Genomic DNA, 20,396 nt, shown 5'->3' with positions numbered 1-20,396 from the left:
TATTTTTTGATACAAAACCTAACGATTGCAGTAAAAAAAATTTATTTTTGAAGTCGTCTGATGAGAAGACTTTTAAGTGACAGTTTCAATTGCAGCGGGTCGTTTATATCCTGAACATGAATATTGTTGGTTCCAACCTTTTTCACTACTTATTCTAGTTTTTCGCGTGGCGATTACCTCGTACTTTATCAATTTTAACCCTTAAGTGCCCAATGCCGCCTCCAGACGGTCTTCAGTTGAACCTCTAAAAAGCTTCAATAAGAACTTAAAGAATGTTTATAAAGCTTCATAGTGATTTTTTCGAAGTCCGTCTAAAAATTAATTTGGGCACTAGATGACATTTATTCTCAAGTGACATTTTTTCTCAAGTCTCTAACTCACACCAAGTTAATAACTAAAATTACTCAAAATTAGGTGCTGCAGTTGGACTTTGCCGGCAGTGTAAGGCATCGATTATCATTTGGTTAATATTTAGGAAAGTTCATATCACCTTCGCTCTTCAGGAGTATCCACAAATCTCTATCACAACATAGGAACTTATATGTGAATAGCAATCGAAGAGCTGCTCTCAGTTGTAAATGGTAGCGCTAAGTATCAAATAAAAAATTCAACAGCTCGTAATAAACCTTACACTTCTGCCCCCAGCTAACACGGAACATCGTTTTCGCACCAAAGTGATGGCTAATGGGGACAGTGCGTGTCGGCTTACCTAAAAAAAACTTGTGTGCGTGGTTTTTAAAAGTAAATCCAATCATGATTAATTTCTTTTAAAGTTTCTATGGATTAATTTTTTACATGATTACCATTACTATTTCCATTTTTGTTTTTTTTTGTTTTTTATTGCTATTCAAATTTTACTATAAACCATTTAAGTTTTATAATTGACCACTTTGCAAATATCAGTTGGGCAATAAATTTAATGCATAGACGCATTCCTTTGTATTATATTAATAGATTTGGATTTGTGGAATTTTGATAGAATTGACAGTAACAATTCTTGAAAAAACACGGCTTTCAGTTAATCGAAGCAAACTCGGATTTACCTGGAGGCAGGGGCGTAGCCAAGGTTAAGGGGGGAGGGGGGGGGGGATTTGTCCGTGTTAGGATTCAACCCCCGGGAGCATTTGATCTTAATTTTTTCCATATTAGGGTTTGCTATTACTGTTTATTAGTGGGTGCGAACATTTAATCTTCGAACTTCGTTTAGCAGTAGAGCTCGAAAGCGCAGTCCCTATACAATATTTCAGCTCAATCGAACTTCAGGATGTGAAACCTTAAAGCGGTCAAGCTTAACTTTTTTGATCGATGAAAACATGCACAGAAATATTTCACAAAGAACCTCGAAGAAAATCGAAAGTTTTTCGAAGCCAAATGTCTTTAAAATGCATGATACTTCAAGATCTGGTGTTGTCTGTAAACAATTTTTTGTGAAAAATCGACTTTCTGGGAAAGTTTTCCGGTTCGAAAACTCTCTGATTTCCGGGAAAGACGAACTTTACAACATTTTTTTCAGAGACAACACTAGATTTCGAAGTTTTGTGCTTTTCTAATACAATTGGTTCCAAAAGAATCGATTTCGGTAATTTTATGAGAAACAATTGAGCTTCTTCAGGAAAAATTTCATGCTCAGTTGTCAAAATACTGAAACTTCAACTACTATGAGCCACGATTTCCGCAAGTTTGTTTGCAAAGGTTGAGTTAATCATGTAGACTATTACCAGGGACTTATATAATACTTACGGGGTGACAAAAAAGTTCGGTCACACAGGAAAATCTCAATATTTCAAAGAATAAGAAGAAAATCTGAATCTGGATTTCATAGCTTTATGCAGTAACTCATAAAGATACTTCACAGACGATATCTCGGAATTACACCACCTTTCTCTTATCGAACCAGCTTCAGACGTCTCGAAAGGTCGTCGCAAGCGGCGCGCACATGCTCCATCGGCATCTCGTCCCAGATTTTCGTGAAATAATCCAGTGGATTCAGATCCGGAGACGACGGAGGACATTCATTCTTCGAAATGAAATCGGTCAAGTTTTCCTCACACCACGCCTGAACAACCTTTGCGGTGTGGGATGGGGCGCCATCTTGCTGCACGCAGTAGTAAGGCTGATACAAATTTCGAATTCTTTTTATGTCCGAGGTTATCAAAGTTAGCAAAGGAGGTGGCAAAAAATAAATAACACCGAGACGAAAAAAAAGAAATATCTTTGATCAAAGTTTGTGTGCAAGTTATGACGTTTTTAACTTGCACTCAAATAAATGTTGAAAAATAATAGTTTTTTATTATTATTATTTATTTCGCTTGTCTTTTGACGACACTCTCGCTGTTACTGGACTTGTTTGTTGCTAAATGAAGCATTTATGCTGTCGGAAAACCAATAAAATGAACAAAGCGGATTGAGCTTTTTTTCTTCCCCTTCCAATATTTAAGATTTTTGAAGGGGGGGGGGGTGACATAAAATGAAAATAAAATTTGTAACGGCCTAATCGTCTTCAAACAATAGTTCAGCTTGAGGCAGAACATTTCTATTCAAAACCGTGTCCAGGTAGTACGCTGCGTTGATTTTGACCCCTTTTATTGATAAAAATAAGAGGCAGTTTACCTCTCTTGCAAATGGCTCCTCAAACCATCACTGACGTCTTATTTTGGAACCGGGAAACGTTCAGCTTGTCCGCAGGAGCTTGCTGGAGGCTCACACTCCAAACTCGATCATTTTGGCGATTGACTGTTTGCTCCAAAACGAACAGCTTCTCGTCCGAAAAACTAATCTCGTCATCTGCGCGCCAACCGAGCTACTCCCGCGACCGTGAACCCATGAACCACCTGTTTTTTGTACGGTGTAAGTTTCAAATCCTTGCGCAGAAGCAGGCGGATTGATTCTCGGTTCATTTTAAGGTTCCTGGCCAGCTTCCGTGCAGATTGGGCGGGATTCCGGCGAATCCGGTCTCTTATAATCTTTTTCAGCCTTGGAGTTCTCACAGACCTTGGTCGTCCAGATCGTGCCTTGTCCTCGGTGCCTCCGGTCTCTAGGTACCGATTTATGGTCCGGTACACGAGTTTCCGGTTGATTCCGAGTGGTTTTAGGTGTTTGAATATATGTCCGGGTTTGTACCCTTTCACATATTCAGCGATAACAGCTGCTCTTAACTCTGCCATGGCTCACAACTCAATGTAAACAAACTGCACAGAAACGAAACTCTGCCACTTTGGGCAGCAAAGTTAACCCTTTCATTTGGCATATAGATGGCACCAGAGAGATGCACCGTGTAGGCTACAGGCGACGCCAAAAAAGTGTGACCGGACTTTTTTGTCACCGTGTATATGTGTATAGTAATCGAAGAGCTGCTCTCAGTTGTAAATGGTAGCGCTTAGTATCAAAAAAAAAATTCATCAGCTCGTAATAGACCTTACACTTCTGCCCCCAGCTAACACGGAACATCGTTTTCGCACCAAAGTGATGGCTAATGATGGTGATGGCACTGCCCTAGTGTGACCTAAAAAACTTGTGTGCGTGGTTTTTTGAAGTAAATCCAATGATGATTAATTCTTTTAAAGTTTCTATGGATTAATTTTTTACATGATTAACATTACTATTTCCATGTTTGTTTTTTTTTGTTTTTTATTGCTATTCAAATTTTACTATAAAACATCTAAGTTTTATAATTGACCACTTTGCAAATATCAGTTAGGTAATAAATTTAATGCAAAGACGCATTCCTTTTGTATTATATTAATAGATTCGGATTTTTGGAATTGTGATAGAATTGACAGTAACAATTCTTGAAAAAACACGGCTTTCAGTTAATCTAAGCATACTCGGATTTACCTGGAGGCATGGGCGTAGCCAATGTTAAGGGGGGGGGGGATTTGCCAGGATTCAACCCTCCGGAGCCTTTGATCTTAATTTTTTTCCAAGTTATTAGGGTTCGCTATTACTGTTTATTAGTGGATGCGAACATTTGATCTTCGAACTTCGTTTAGCAGTAGAGCTCGAAAGCGCAGTCTTTTTGAAAGAAAAGTCCCTATGCAAAATTTCTGCTTAATCGAGCTTCAGGATGTGGAACCTTATAGCGGTCAAGCTACACTTTTTGATCGATGAAAAAATGCACAGAAATATATTTCTTAAGAAGTTCGAAGAAAATCGAAAGTTTTTCGAAACCAAATGTCTTAAAAATGCATGATATTTCAAGATCTGGTGTTGTTTGAAAACATTTTTTTGTGAAAAATCGACTTTCTGGGAAAGTCTTCCGGCTCGAAAACTCTCTGATTTCCGGGAAAGACGAACTTTACAACATTTTTTTCAGAGACAACACTAGATTTCGAAGTTTTGTGCTTTTCTAACACAATTGGTTTAAAAAAATCGATTTCGGTAATTTCATGAAAAACAATTGAGCTTCTTCAGGAAACATTTCACGCTTTTTTTTTTCAGTGGTCAAGAAAGTGAAACTTCAACTGCTTTGAGTCATGATTTCGCAAGCCCGATTGCAAAGGTTGAGTTAATCATGTAGACAATTACCAGGGACTTATAATACTTAGGTCTGGGTTCGTGTTGATAAATAGTGACCACCCTGATTCAAGTCTGTTCTTGGATTTTTCTAACAAATTCTACTTAACCCTCTAGTGCCCAAGTTAATTTCTAAACGGGCTTCGTTAAAATCACTATGAATCATTATAAACACTTTTTAAGTACATATTGAAGCTTTTCAAAACTTCGACTGAAGCCCGCCAAATGGCGGTATTGGGCACTAGAGGGTTAAACCTAATCTACAGGAACCTCGAGAGTAATAATATACCTCCTGTAAAAATGGTTGAGTAATAATGGTGTTCTTTCCTGTTCTCTAGCTTTGTATTTTTCGGCTTTGTCCTTGTCATCTATAGTTACTAAGAAGAGAAAATGTTATCACTACCTTTTTTTGTCGTTGCTTACTTATTTCGCTGCTATGTGGACGTCGTTGTTTGTCACATGGGAAACAAAGTGTCTAGTATCAGCACTTCATTCCGTCGAAGGAACTTCGGGAAAATATACTATTTCAGACTATGTAACTCAAGGTTACGCCGATTGTCTGTCTGTCTGTGGGAATGGAATTTTGTGTCTACGCTTGGTTATCTATTATATAAATTAAGAAGAGAGACAGAAATGTGCGTACCTCCATAACTTTGTAATGGATTTTCTGATTTGAATGCAGTTTTTTTTTGTTTTGTTTGTCTTTATACAAAGAAAGTTTGTACGATGAGAAAACCTGGAAAATATTGAAGAAAAAACATTGAGGAGAAAAATAGTGTTTCTACAGAAAGCATTCGTAAGGAGAGAAAGCCATACATCGCGCATTGTCAGAAGGCTTTGACAAATTTTCAGTTGTTTGTTTATCAGTTGACAGCTTCTGCTTATAATTTAATAAAACGTTATTAATAGGTTGTTGGACGGTGAAAAATAATTACGAGGTTTGTTTATCAATTAAAAGTCCATTTTTTTATTTATTGTGAAAATTTCGGTGAGAAAGGTGAAGGGAGAGTTTGATTGGCTCAGGTAAGTAATGACCGGTGCTGATTTCTTCTGATTATCTGATTACTCCAAGGTATTTGATTTATTCGGCTCACCAGCTACAATATTTGAAAAGCAGTATGCCGCCAATCAGAAGACCAAACATTGGTTCACGCAGCCGTAATGCACGAAAAATAGCAATTCTCCGTGCAACTAGAAGCTCTGAGCAAAACACTGCAGCAAATGAACAGCTTCGGGAACGGATGACGAGAATTCGTGCACGACGAACTCAGGTGGAAGCAGAAGCACAGGTGAATGCTGGACCGCAGGACGAACACAATTTGATATCTAACGCCAATCGCCGAAGAACAATAAGCGCTTTAAACATCCAATTGCATCGCGCTGCGTTCCAATATGACTGCACAACAGACTACAGCAAACTGCCATGCGTTACTATTGGACCCATGGATTTGGTATGCCAACATTGCAATGCTCTGAAATTTCACTCGGAAACAGCAGGATTCTGTTGTTCAGGTGGCAAAGTGAAGTTGCCACCACTGGCTCAACCACCAGAACCATTGCTATCATTGTTGACTCAAGACTCGCTGGAAGCAAAACATTTTTTAACGAATGTTCATAAGTATAATAGCTGCTTTCAAATGACGTCTTTCGGAGCGAATATCGTTGAAGAAAGTGGATTCAACCCAACGTTTAAGGTATATTTTCATTGAAATAATCTATCTTTGAACAGTGGACAGTTAAAATATAATTTATAACTGAACTGAATTATGACTTCCTCTGTACTAGGATTATCTCACCCATTTTTATATTAATCAAAAACCGTTTCAGATTCAAGGTCAAATTCACCATAGAACAGGATCGTTATTGCCACCGATAAATGAAGATCATAAATTCCTTCAAATATATTTCGTTGGAAATTATGAAACAGAAATTGATAAGCGTTGTGCCATCAACCGTGCTATGAAGCGTCACATCATTGGAGAACTACAAGAACTTCTCCACGAACATAACGCTTTGATTCGGCTATTTAAAACGGTCTTGCAGGTTATGCCTTCTGATGATCATACGAATGCACAATGGCAAACAAACGAGCATTGGAGGCACTAGATAGAACAATGAGAGATCTACGAAGCAACGCAAGACACTTTGGAGGGGCACTTATTGTGTTGGCAGGTGATTTTTCTTTTATTTCATCAATCAAGTAGGTATAGAACTAATATTCAGGAACATAACTTCTAGGCGATTTTCGACAAACGCTTCCCGTTATTCCGCGATCAACGGCAGCAGATGCAATCAACGCTTGCCTTAAACTCTCTCATTTGTGGCGTTTTGTGAAGAAGCTGAAATTGACAACCAACATGCGAGTGCTGATGCAAAATGATTCGTCCGCAGATGTGTTCTCAAATCAATTGTTAGCCATTGGTAATGGGGAAATACCAATCGATGTTTGCAACGGATTGATTACACTGCCGCCGAATTTCTGCCATTACACAACGACGAAAGAGGAACTGATTACTAATGTATTCCCAAATATCATACACAATTATACAAATTACGATTGGTTGAGTGCACGTGCTATTTTGGCAGCAAAAAATAAAGATGTCGATGAGTTGAACTTCGCAATTCAAAATGCAATTCCTGGACATTTGTGTCAATTCAAGTCAGTAGATTGTGTGACTAATCCTGAAGAAGTGACCAATTATCCAACGGAGTTCCTAAATTCATTGGATTTGCCAGGATTTCCACCGCACAATTTGCAGCTAAAGATTGGATCAGTCATCATCATGCTCAGGAACCTCAACCAACCTAAGTTATGCAATGGGACAAGATTAGTAGTCAAGCAACTCAAAAACAATATAATTCAAGGAACAATACTCAAAGGGAAATTCCAGGGCGAAGAAGTGCTTATACCCAGAATTCCTTTAATTACTACCGATTTACCATTTGAGTTCAAACGCATTCAATTTCCCGTACGCCTTGCATTCGCTATGACTATAAACAAATCTCAAGGTCAATCTTTGGAGGTATGCAGAGTGAATCTTGAGTTTCCATGCTTTTCACATGGTCAATTGTATGTGGCATGCTCGCGTGTTGGTAAGCCATCGTCTTTGTTTATTTATGCACCAGACAAAAAAACGAAAAACGTAGTTTACCACAAAGCATTGAATTGACTTTTAATGTGATTACTTAACCCATTTCGCTATTGATGTATATAATGCAGTTAATGTCATGTAAATAAGTTAAATAGGGTAAATAATGTAGTTAATGTAAATAATGTAAATAGTTTAAACAATGTAAATAATATAGTAAATGTAAATGACGTAAATAATGTAGATAATGTAAAAAATGAAACTAATGTTAATAATGCTCAAAATGTATATGATGTAAAAAATTATGATGATGTAGAATGTGATTATATTAAAACAACAGTTTATTCAATAACAAATAAAAACTAGGATGCAATTATAAGAAACCAAAATAGACGGAATGACTCATTTGAATGAGAATCATGTCCCATTTTGCGGCATTTGAGTAGTTAGAAATATTAACGATATGTTGAGGAAGGGGTATTTTTATTTTTTCTGTCCATACTTAAATTAATACTTTTCATGTAGATTAGATGTAAATAAGTTACTCAATTAGTCATTCAACATTCAGCAATTTGGAGGAAATTCGCCACAAAATGTGAATCTATCTAATAAAGTATTCTGTCATATGGAAGTGGTAACACCGTTGATAAAATGTCCTTCAGCAAGTTGTGTTGAAAAATTGCGAATAAATTAACAATGCAACAATAGAAACACAAACTGTGATTAATGGATTGCTTACCCTATATTTAAAATTAAAACCATTTTTTGGCGAAATGAAATTTGCCGGGTCAGCTAGTTATTTATAATTATTATTTATTGAATTAAATCTAGAAGTCTTAATGGATAAGTAAGTATATATTGGCTGGGTAAAGCTACCTTAAAAGCCATTGGAAGGCGAGACTCAGCAACTTTTGAGAAATTTTTGTGTTTGGCGTTATAAATCTTTTTGATTGGTTTAGAGATTTCACTGCCTTCCAATTGACTGTAATCTCTCGTTGTTCCCACTTCTTTAGCTCAGCCTTCAGGACTCAGTCTGAGATACCACAAAACGGTTCTGGACCAATGATGGTTGATTGGGAACCAAATCTGGCGAGTTCATCTGCAACTTCATTGCCCTCTATTTCGCAGTGACCAGGAATCCAGTAAAGATTTACAGAATTTTACTGGCTCATCTGTTGTAGAAGGCAAATGCAGTCACAGACAATTCTAGTCATGCACTTGCAAGCTTTCGGGGCCTCAATAGCCGCTTGACTGTCCGAGAAAATGCAGATGTTGGCGTGTCTATGCTTCCTTCTCAGGCAGATATTTGCACATTCTATAATGGCGACTATTTCAGCCTGAAACACTGTTGGCCAGTTTCCCATAGTTACTGCGATTTTTGTTCTAGGACCGTACACTCCTGCTCCTGTTACGATCCCTAGTTTTGAACCGTCAGTATAGAACTTGATCGATCCATTACGAACGCTAGGTCCTCACGCATCCCATACTGAGCGAGAGGGTTCATACACTGAGTATGGGATGTCGTAGTTGGATCTAGGTTCCATTTAATCACAGTTCATGTTCGTTGCTAATTCAGCAGGTAGGAGATTGACGATCTTCAAGTGACGTCTAGTATCATCTTTTGTCGTTTGAGCTTAAGTGCACTTTTCTTGGCCTTGCTAGCCAAGCTAGCCGCTAAAGTTTATTTAGCTTCCTCGTTGCCGTGGTCTCCTTGGTTTTTGGCCACCATATTAACGAAGCGTAAGAAATTCGAGGCCTTACTATGGCGGTGTACACCCACATTACCATTTTTGGTTTTAAGCCCCAAGTTCTTCCCACCATCTTGAAGCAAACCCACAACGCTAAGTTTGCCTTGCTTATTATCAAATCTAACTGTGCGTTCCAGGTTAATATAGCATCTAGGATTACACCGAGATATTTACCTGAGTCGCTGTATTTGGTTTTCACCCCACTAAGATGTAGAGACTGCTAGTGCAGTCATCTTCTTTCTGTGGAGGGAACAATTGATGTTTTTGCTGGGTTGATGCTCAGGCCTTTTTTCATACACCAAGAGCGGGTAAGGTTTAAGACCTGCTGCATCCTATCTGATATAACATTGTCGAATTTACAACGAACCACTATAACTAGGTCGTCAGCAAAGCCCACAACTTTAAAACCTTCTGCCTCAAGGCCCCTTAGAAGGTCGTCAACCACCAATGACCATAGCAAGGAAGAGAGAACCCCCCCTTGCGGGCAACCTTTAGTTGCAGTCACGATAGTTGACGACCCAGCCAGCTCTGAGGTTATTTGTCTGTTTGTGAGCATGCTATGGATCCATTCGACTATGCCATTATCGAAATGTCTCTTTTTCATGGCTTGTGTCATCGATAAATATGAAGCATTATCGAAGGCCCTTTCAACGTCGAGAAATGCGCACAGTGCCAATTCTTTCCAAGAGAACGATTTTTCTACTTTGATCACAAGCGAGTGTAACTCTGTGATCATTGATGTTCCAGCTTGATGAGCAAACTGGAACTCAGATAGTGGAGATTTAGTCATGTTTTCAGATTTTAGGTATTCGTATATAACCTTCTCCATCGTTTTCAGTAGAATGGATGATAAACTGATGGGTGGGTGTGTCTTTAGGGAGTGACTTGTCGCGTTTCCCTGCTTTTGGTATGAAGACTACCTTTACTGGTCTCCATGCAGAAGGTATGTGGTGAAGTATTAGGCTTGCCTTGAAAATCTCCATAAGAGATGGGATTAGTGCTGATTCTCCATTTTGAATCATGGCAGGTAGAATCCCATCTGCACCTCTTTTGTTCTATCAGATCTTGGAGTGATCACTCGAAAACATCTTATGTCGCAGGCTGGGTTGGTTTCACAGTTTCCAGAAATGGAACCCGGAAAATGGGCTTCCACCATTAAGCCTAAAGCTTCAGAGAAGTAATACGATAGTCAAACAACAACGGCTGTTTTATGCGCAGGAAACTGATCACGGTACATTTGGAAATGCCGAACATCATATAGTTGCGTGGGCACCAGTCGTCGAACTAATCAAGTAACGTTTAAAGTATACAGCAATCGTCATGATTTTCGATAATTCGGAATAGTTTAGCGTCAACTGAGTACAATTATTGAGTGCTGGGTGGTAAAACTTGAGTAACATTATAAATGTACGAAGAAAAAAGCAGCGGCCCAAGAATACTGCCCTGAGGAGCACTAGTGTTGTTGCTAAAGTTAAAGTCCAGTTAAAGTTCCGAGCCTGTCGCATTTGGCACAAAATAATTCATGATCAACGCGAATAGAAGCAGCTTCTAGACAGTATCAATCTGAAGACTACGATCCATACCGCGCAAGCAGAGTGAAAGTTAGTGGAAACGGATTGACCAGGGTAAAACCCAGTAGAAATATAGCTTTTTGTGCTGAACAAGAGATGAAAACTTATAAGCAAGCACACATGTTATGTTCTGCGCACGAATGTCGTATATAGATGTCTGCTCAGGATTTCGTATGATCAACTGGCAGAAGTGAAATGATTCTGGAAAAGTGGCTGCTGTACGTTTGAACTGGAATTTTGCATAAGGACTTTTTTCGAGAAGACGAAACTTTTGAGACCTATCGCTAAACGGAATTCGAAAGACGATTTATATCAGCATCTTTATGTTAAGCGATGAACAACTATTCGAATGTTGTTCTCGAATTGATCATTGGCTGGACTCTGCAACGGTTTTTTTTTATATATTTCATGTGCGTTGCTCGGTAAGCGGAATCGCTAATGGTAGTAGGAAAATATTTAATCTTCTACGTTGTTCTATCCTATTTCGTCTCTTCAATATTCTCCCGCATTCATATCCCTACTACAACGCAACCCGTTTTCAGGGTGAATAAAGTGAGCGCATATAACTCCCTCTTAAACTGCCTCTCTGCCTCTTAAAAAGTGTAAATTATGAGAATACTCATAATTTACACTTTTTAATCAAAACCTCCTCCTCTTGGAAGAAAACAATCCTACATTTGAACGTAACGTATAATCAAATGGAAGGAGTACCCATGTTTGCGTTTGAATTTTCTATGTATTTTTGAGCCAAACAAAAAACACTTGTCAGAGGTTTTAAGGAACAAACGTCAGGTCGTGATCGGCCAGTTCAACTTCATTTGCATCTTTGCTAATATTTTACTTAGAAACTGAATATATTTCTTCTTTTTTTAAATATTGATTTTTCGTTGATAACAATGTCCTATCCATCTATTAATCCGTTTCAATCGAAAGACTACTTTTCACTAGTCAATCTGAGTTTACGAGCGGAAGTATGAAATACTAAACACTTGCGTACATATTTATTCAATTTCCTACATGCGACGAATCCGCTACCTATGCTTTTCCCATAACGTATATTAGTCACATTTCATCGATATTACCGATTGCGCCGATCAAATCAGTACGGGGTGCGCTTCTGCCATTACCATAAATACCTACTGTAAGAAAGTTATGGTTATCAGTTCGGGGCGGAAGTATAAAACCGCACCATTATAGCCAGAAGCGAATAGCGAATGATCTTCGCAATACCAGGATGCTTTCCATGGCGTTGGATAATATGGTTGTTGGGAAAATGTGTCGTCTCATGTTTATACACGATAAACAATGTTGAAATTAATATTAAATACGACGAAAATCCAAATTTACATTCAACATTAGGGCAAAAAATCTCCCATGCCGACTTCATAACATAAAAAACTAAATAATCTTTCAATCCTGGAATGAATAAAACTGTGCCTGATATAGCAAATTGAATGTTGTGAAATGTTAAACTAATTGTTTCTCGCGCGCCCAGGGAAAGGTGGGATGTATGAGTAATGCGAAACCTCAGAAGATATGATTAAGTTGTAAGCTGTGTTGTGTTGGTTGTTGAGCTGGATCCAGTGCATCCGCAGGATAGTTTTACTCCTCTTTTAACCCGTAAAGACCCGGGACGGAACTTGTTTTTTTAAAATGCTCGTTCTCAGCACTGGAACGGCCGATTTGGGAAAACTTGGTATTTTAATCCAGGGGAATAGTTGCTCTAAGTTTTGGTAAAAGTGCCACCCCTCTGGATTTCTCCCCGTTTTTGTGAGACGCAAATATGTCTGTGTTTTTTTCTAATTTTTCAAACAGATTGAGCAAACACTGGGAATTTTCATACGTATCAATCGCTCCATGTATCAAATCATGTCAGGTGGATGAAATATGGCATGTAAGTGTGAATTTTGGAGATTACAAATTATTTCAATACAAAATAGAGAAAAACGAGTTTGAATTCACTAAAGTACGAGTTCTTATGAAAACTTGATTTTCTCCAAATCTGTGCATGTTAGAATAAATCTTTCACTATCTCTGGATTCAAACGACGTTACTCTAAAAATATAGAGCTTGAAAATTGAAGAGCCAAGTTGAAACCTACCGTGGGAGACTAAGAAAATCAGGTTCCCATGAGAATACGTACTTTGGTAAATTTAAACTCGTTTTTCTCAAAATGTTTGCATACTAAAATGAATATTTCATCGCGTATGGATTCAGGAGACCTTACTCCAAAAATGTAGAACTTAAAATTTGAAGAACGATTTCGTTAGTTGAATGTTTATGAAAATACGTAGTTTTGTGATTTTGTACTGAAATAATTTGGAAACTTCAAAATTCACTCCTACATACTATATTTCATCTACCTGACATGATTTGATAAATGGAGCAATTGATACGTATGAAAATTCCCAGTGTTTGCTAAATCTGTTTGAAAAATTAGAAAAAAAACACAGCTATATTTGCGTCTCACAAAAACGGGGAGGGGCCCAGATGGGTGGCACCTTTACCAAAACTTAGAGCAACTATTCCCCTTGAATAAAATTCCAAGTTTTCCCAAACCGGCCGTTCCAGTGCTGAGAACGAGCATTTTCGAAAAACAAGTTCCGTCCCGGGTCTTTACGGGTTAAACTAAATTTCTGATCCTCTTATTTTTGGCGAAAGCAATTAATTCTTTAAAAAAAGTATTTTTTTATGACATATGTTAGCGGGATCGTTGTTGATCTTAACCCAAATAATTTTAACACGAAAAACACAAAGACCAATAAAATTACAGTAATCACTAGTTACCGTTAACTAGGTTAACCTTCTGTAAGCTATAAAAAGTTCCATTTCAACTAAATGTCGGCTGTAACAGTGTCATCAGTTTATCAGCGTGTTGAAATTCGCTCATCGCAGATCATGCTGGTATAAAAAACCAGTAAAGGTATACTACCAACTACCGTCAAGTGTAACCTACTTGTTCGAGAGGTGATTTTTACGACGTAGAATCTTTACAAAATATCTTCTACATTAACGAAACAGAGCAACCTTTTCATAGGAAAAATTAGCTCCCAACAGGGGGCAAGCTGAAAGTTTAAAACATGCCCTAATTCGTTTGGGTCCAAGATGAAATATCGATATTCGGTCATTAATAAGAATAATTTAACATTCAATTGCCGTGTATAGCTGGCAATGGATCCCATAGAACTTACCTATTTTGGGCATTCTAATATGCATAATTTTACGACTGTTTCATGCAAATAAGGCCTTGATCCTAAATTGGCTCACTTTTCGCTTATTCCAGTACGCCTCTTAGACAGAACAACAACGAATGAACGGGCGATATCGTGTTACAGCCAGAAAGCCTAGCGTGCCGGTGATTTTCAGGAATTATTCCGCTTCGATGTCTGGCTTTTTCGGTGTCTGACCCAAACAAAATAAATCGAAAATTCGTTTAGCGTGGTGCTTAAGACTTTTTTTTGCATTTAACGCGAGCATTTAGTTAATTGATGAAGTCAGCTCTAAGACTAAACGAGTATTTAGAGTTTAGAATTAGAGCTGGAGCGAAATCATTCTACAGAGTGTGTCATTCTCTCTATGAATAGAGTAAAAAAGGCCCTACGCCTTGTTTATTTTTTTCCTAACGAAAACAAACAATGTAATTTCTATTAATTTTACTGTTTTGGTACACTTTGTTTGGATATTAACATTCTGCTGATAATAATCACATTACGACGCATTTAATACTGCCCAATTATTATAAACATTTGCATACTCTCGGTTTTCGGTTAAAGCAACCAAAACTGTCTAGGTTTTTCTTTTTCTTTATTTTTAGTTCCTACGGCGCTAGTCACGATACCCTAACGCAAGCGTGCGTACCCACCGCACAGTAACGCTCGAATACATATGTAAATGCGCAACCAAAAAAGAGAAAGCGCAAAAACAGTCAATCTGGGGAGAAAGGTAATAAGTTCTAGGCCACATATTACTGTCAGCAGCGGCGACGTGTTCCCCAAAAATAAGTATACCCCAATGTTAAAAACGACTCTACTACCGAATCCGGCTGAGTTGCCCTTGCCTGCCAACCAGAGCAGAGGGAAAGCTCTAAGAAGTAGCTCAAACGACCTTGGCGGAGGAATCGATTTTTAGTTTGCTTCTCTTTCACACGCTGGTGAACATTCTTTATTTTGCGGCCCGGAGCCTTCTGATTCTCCATCCACGGAGGCACTCGGAAAGACATTACTTTCAGGTTTTGCGTTTTCTGCTTCTGCTGAAGCTGTGCCGCTGTTAGGTTAGCTTCTCCTCTTGGGGACACGTAATTTGTATTGTGTCTACCATACCAGTCGAATGTTGCGGAGTGATAAGGCAAGACGTGAAATTGGTTACAGCGACCACACGATGATGCTACTCGTACTGATGCATGCTCCGGTTAAAAGTTCTATTGCTCGAGAGACAAGAATAAATTTATTTCTCGATGTTGCTTCAAAGGCAGCAGCAGTGCCACTAATGAAAAATATTCGTCACGTTTGTGGCGTTATGTGGAGACAGAAGTAAACCCTCATTCTGTCATCCTTTTCCCTGTATATCCATGATACCCAGGTATCATACATGATGACAGATGCTGTCTCTAACTTTGCCATTTTATATTTGTGGTTGTGATGCATTAATTATAACCAATAGCGGATTCTTGTCTTTTTAAATATTAACTGCTTGATTGCCTTGAGCTGACACTGCGACAATCTGAAAATCTATACACGTAAAAGCTGGGTTTATTGCCCGAACAACATTAGCAGGGGGGTTGCTTTTCTGCCACACCACAACGTAAAATCAATAAGACTGTCGCAGTAGCTTCGGTACCCAATGTTCTTCTTCTGTCTGCCCAAATCACTGCGAGAAACTTTGGTGAATATAATAAAATTATTACCAAAAATGTAACACAGTCGTTTCGAGCAGTAGAGCATTTGCGCGTAGGCATTAAAACGACTGTACGTAATCGAGTGGAACTAATGCATGTACAATACATATTGTTCCGTTTTAGGTCGCAGTTGCGCCATACAGCGGAAGGAAGGGGTAAAAGTTCGTTTCAATGTTAAATTGGCATACATTTCTGGCAGGACTGATGACATCAACTTGGTCAAGTGAGGGTTTTTATAGCTTGCATTTACAGCTAAACCTATTCAACTCGAAACTAACATTTACCGTTTTGTGAAAAATATATTCACTGGTGAAGCTGATTTTTTATAAATTAAATTTCTCACATCGAGCTTTTGTCAGATATCCTATCAATTAATCAAATATTTTTGGAATAAAAATATACGGAAGAGAAGCTATTTCACAGGTGTTTACCTCTCTTAACCTGTTGCGATAAAAAGGCTACGTGAGATCATTTGCGCGTACTGCATTACCGAAAATAGGAGCGTGCGTCCTGCAAAGACGCTTACGTGCTCTTATGGAATCGTTCAGAAATGGAAATTTATCCTAAATTTCGTAAAACACACCATATTAATTTCAACACTTAAATCCCTGCTAATATGTATCATATTGTTAACGGTTGTTGAAGCACAGGAAGCACAGAATCGGTTGATTAACCGATTTTAGGCAGCATTTTTAATGTTGCTTGTTAGGCAATTTCAATGATTTTTTTGTTCGAAAGTCCGATTTTGGATCAACAAATTTCATTTTGAAGGGAAATTGATGTAATTTTGTCATTTTTCAACGTTTGCCGAAAAAACAACCAGATTTTAAATCAAAACATATTACCGGAAGGCCAAAAAAGATGTATTTCAGAACTCATGTGTACCGTACAGTTTTGTGTAACAGTTTGGAACGATCGGATATTCAACAGCCTATTGGAAATTTACCGTACTTTTCGAATTTTTGGGTCCCGGTTTACACATCTTCACTCCAAAGGGTAAAATAATGGTTAATCCAAATCCGTGAACGGGAAAAATATAACTAACGTACATTGACATACGATATCTTATTTTTCCTTGAATGGCCTGTTAATTACCTTCAATTTGTATTTAGAAGATTTTAAATCGGTAAATGATTCAAAAGTTACAAACTTTTGAAAATAATATTGTCTATTTCTGCACAACCCTAATTCAAAAAGAAGCGCCCCAAGGACCAAACAAAAAGTTACGTGTCTAATGTTTTTCGATAAGGAACAAGTATACCAATGTTGAGCTTGATCTGAACAAAAACGGAATCTGTTAATAAGAAAGGTCTAACGGTGTTTTAGGTGAATTACATTTTCTGACATCAGAAATGAGTTCAGCACCCGAATATTGGCATTATTTATCATTTTCTATCATTTTTAAAAGACCTTTAAGTTTTTTTATGATTTGCCACTATGAAGAGTGGTGAATCACTCTAATGAGAATACACAGAAGTATACACCGCTGAGATAAGTCCGATAGCATTCGAAAAGCAATCATGCGGGACGGGTGGCTGATTTTTTTTCAGTTTCGAGATACAAAGAAAACAACGCAATCTACTTTCTTACCTAGATGATGCCCTCATTTATACAGTAACGGCTGTTGTGTAGTTATTGAGCGTGGGAAATATCGTACCAGTTCATTATCTCTCTTGAGTGATATTTAAGATTCTACCGAGATGTTTTTTTTGTAAGCTATTCAAATACACATGATTCGTTGTTGCAAGTGCCTCGCTTTGCTCACCAGTGTAAGAGCAGTTGTTTTCCAACGATGGTTGGATTTCGGGTTTTCAAACCCGAAACCCGAACACGACCCGTATCCGTTCGGGTTTGAAAATGTCGGGTTCGGGTCGGGATCGTATTTGGTGAGAAAATAAATCCGGGCTCGGGTTTCACAATTTCGGGTTCGGGTTTCACAAAAATAAAATTCTCGGGTTCGAGTCGGGTTTGATCTAAAAAAAAAAGTTTCGGATCGGGTTTCAACCAAACAATAATTCGGATTCGGGACGGGTACAGGTCAGCAAACCCGACCATTTCTATTGTTTTGATTCTACTACACGCTAGTGAATTTCTGAGGAACCTGAGCCTGGTAGTAGTTGTGTGAAATAGTGCAATTTGAGAAAGATGATTTGAATAAATGAATTTTCCAGTGCTAATGCCCAAGAATCCTATCAAATTAAGATTATTTAATTTAGTTTCTAGTGTTTTTATTTAGGAACCTGCAGCAAACTGAGAGGATTCCGTTTCATGGATTAATAAGTTAGAAAATATGATTTTTTTATAGTGGTTTTAACTCTTAACGTCAGGCAGCAAGCCAAGAGCGCGAATAGACGTAAATTTTTGATGTGGTTTTTATTTCACTAAAAAAATTCGCAAATTATGTTCTTTGTGGTACCCACTCCCAGATCGATCCGGCATAATGTCCTTCAAACAGGCGTTGGTGGTAGCATCAGAGCCCCACTAGCGTTTGGTAGTATTTCTGGATCGGAGTCGAGTTGTTTTGGAACAAACACCGCAACATAAAAATTGACAGTGACGTGGCTGCCGCTGCGGACGTTCAAGGTCAAAGCATTTTTGGTTTCGATTTCAGTGGCAGTTCGGGTCCGTCAAGGGTGAACGTCGACAAAAACGGAATCCTGGATGGTGAGTTTGTTCCACGTGATCGTTCACAAGCGAGGGTTGACTCATGTTAGTTCACGCGAAGTGTCACAGGGGAGCCATAAATTTTGCTTAAGAAACAGGGAATATAGACAAATTCTAAGTATATATTGAACTCAAATTTATTTCCTTATTCATATTCCTTTTAGAGAGCGAGTAATGCTGCTATAACCATAAACTAAAAATGCTAAGACTAGAGTCAGTATTTAAGTTTCAACCGTAACAGTTGAAGCGAGTAAAGGCACTTTATCCTAGGTTTCGAAACTCAGACATAAGGAGGAAATACCCATGTTCCATCCCAGAAGATTGGTCAACTAAAAAGTGTACTTTCTTAGCTTTTTCACTCCCAACGAATTTTATTACTTCTTACATACGGATTTGTTGGTACGGATTGTCCCCGGATAGGCCTGGCTGTTGACAAGAAAAATGTATGGAAATATTTTTTTAAAAAAATGGTGGATATCATTTTCCAGGATCCTTTCAAGCACTGGCTGTGATAGTGTAGACTAGACTAGACTAGATTAGACTATAGTGGTTTAAACTCTTAGGGTCATTCGTCACTTAAAATATGTGTTTTTCCAAATTTTTATTTGAATGTCAAGGTTCCACGATAATACAGGGGCTGAAATAAAATCTGCCGAAAAAAAAATTGGCTTGCAATAAAAAATCCACAGCTGTTCTAGTTTTGGAGTCGTTGTCAGCTTTATTTGGGATAAATTTGACTTCTAAGGTATATTTCTTTTTTAACATTTTTTTCGTTAGCAGAGGTCTTCGGGGCACTATCAACTAAGCTCAATTTGGAATTATTTTTGTCTTGTGTCTCATCAATCTATCAATCCACTTTTCGCTAAATTTGGAAACATTTTTTGCTTTGTCCTTTTCTTTCAGAACGCTTTTATATTTCAACCATTTGGTTCTTTTGCTGACACATTTTTTGTTTAATCACTGAATAAAACCACCGAAATAAATATTTTTTGAATTTTCGTTGTAAAAAAATGTCAACGTGGACAAAGAGGGGGGAGGGGGGTTTGTAAATATCCACGCTTGTCCACGAGAGGGGACGGGGGGTAAAAAATGACGATTTTTGTGTCTACGTGGAATTTGGACAGCCCCGACGTAAATTAATAAAATGCCTTATTTTTTATCTTAAATTTTCGGAGTACCAATAAAAATTCTGCTGAAAATTGATGCTTTTTATTGATTGATAACGGCGCCGGCTACGTCCTTATGGTCGGTCGGGTAAAGAAAGATGGAAGTGTTACATTCGCTGTTACCAGCGACCGAGTTTACCTCTAACGACTATAACCTAAAGAAAGGTTACTTTGCCACCGTGGCCAGTGACAGAATTTTATACTTATACCTTTCCTCGACAGGCCTATATATCGGCTTTACTGCTATTTCTTACCGAGTCTTTTTTTCTTTTGTTCTCTGTGTGGACTTATCACTGCGACCAGAGACATTTGATGTGTCGTGATAATGTTCAGGTGTTTTCTGTACTCCGCACTTCATATTATTGTTCCCATCTGACTAAGGCGTCGTACACAAATTACGTAACGCATGAAGGGGGAGGGGGAGGTTGAGTCCGCGTTACTTATTGTTACATAGGGTAAAGGGGGGGGGGGGGGGGTAGTTGAGGCCGTTACGTAACTGTGATGTTTCCTCAAAATTGCAAATTTGTAAGGAGGGGCAGGATGTCCAGCGTTACGTAATTTTAGGGGGGGTCATATCGAACGTTACTTATCGTTACATAGGGGGGGGGGAACTGAAATCTATGTTTTTAGCGTTACATAATTTGTGCACGACGCTCAATATTACTAAATTACAATTTCCTGGAGAGAGACCACACCTAACAAACCTATTTTGGCCAGGTTTATTCTAAGAGGGACTTATTATGTCAGAAGAA

General features: G+C 38.2%; 2 protein-coding genes across 4 annotated transcripts in view; both read left to right on the top strand.

Annotated features, from left to right (window-relative positions):
• Positions 1 to 20,396, top strand: part of LOC129732457 (receptor-type guanylate cyclase gcy-5-like) — a 155,807-nt gene that overhangs the window by 10,165 nt on the left and 125,246 nt on the right. The window lies entirely within an intron of this gene.
• On the top strand, positions 5,955 to 7,697 carry LOC129732459 (ATP-dependent DNA helicase PIF1-like). Its single transcript, XM_055693358.1, has 2 exons — positions 5,955 to 6,684; positions 6,751 to 7,697. The coding sequence occupies exons 1-2, from the start codon at positions 6,588 to 6,590 to the stop codon at positions 7,680 to 7,682; spliced, it is 1,029 nt and encodes a 342-aa protein (XP_055549333.1). The 5' UTR covers positions 5,955 to 6,587; the 3' UTR covers positions 7,683 to 7,697.

Source organism: Wyeomyia smithii, chromosome 3 (assembly GCF_029784165.1).
Source record: "Wyeomyia smithii strain HCP4-BCI-WySm-NY-G18 chromosome 3, ASM2978416v1, whole genome shotgun sequence".
NCBI classification, from domain to species: Eukaryota; Metazoa; Arthropoda; class Insecta; order Diptera; family Culicidae; genus Wyeomyia; species Wyeomyia smithii.
Note: the sequence above shows the minus strand (reverse complement) of the source record. Positions and strands in the feature narration are given on the sequence as shown.

Coding starts and splice junctions, on each gene's coding strand:
- LOC129732459 (XM_055693358.1), top strand. CDS start 6,588: ATGGCAAACAAACGAGCATTGGAGGCACTAGATAGAACAATGAGAGAT. Junction 6,685..6,750: donor GGCACTTATTGTGTTGGCAG/GTGATTTTTCTT, acceptor CATAACTTCTAG/GCGATTTTCGACAAACGCTT.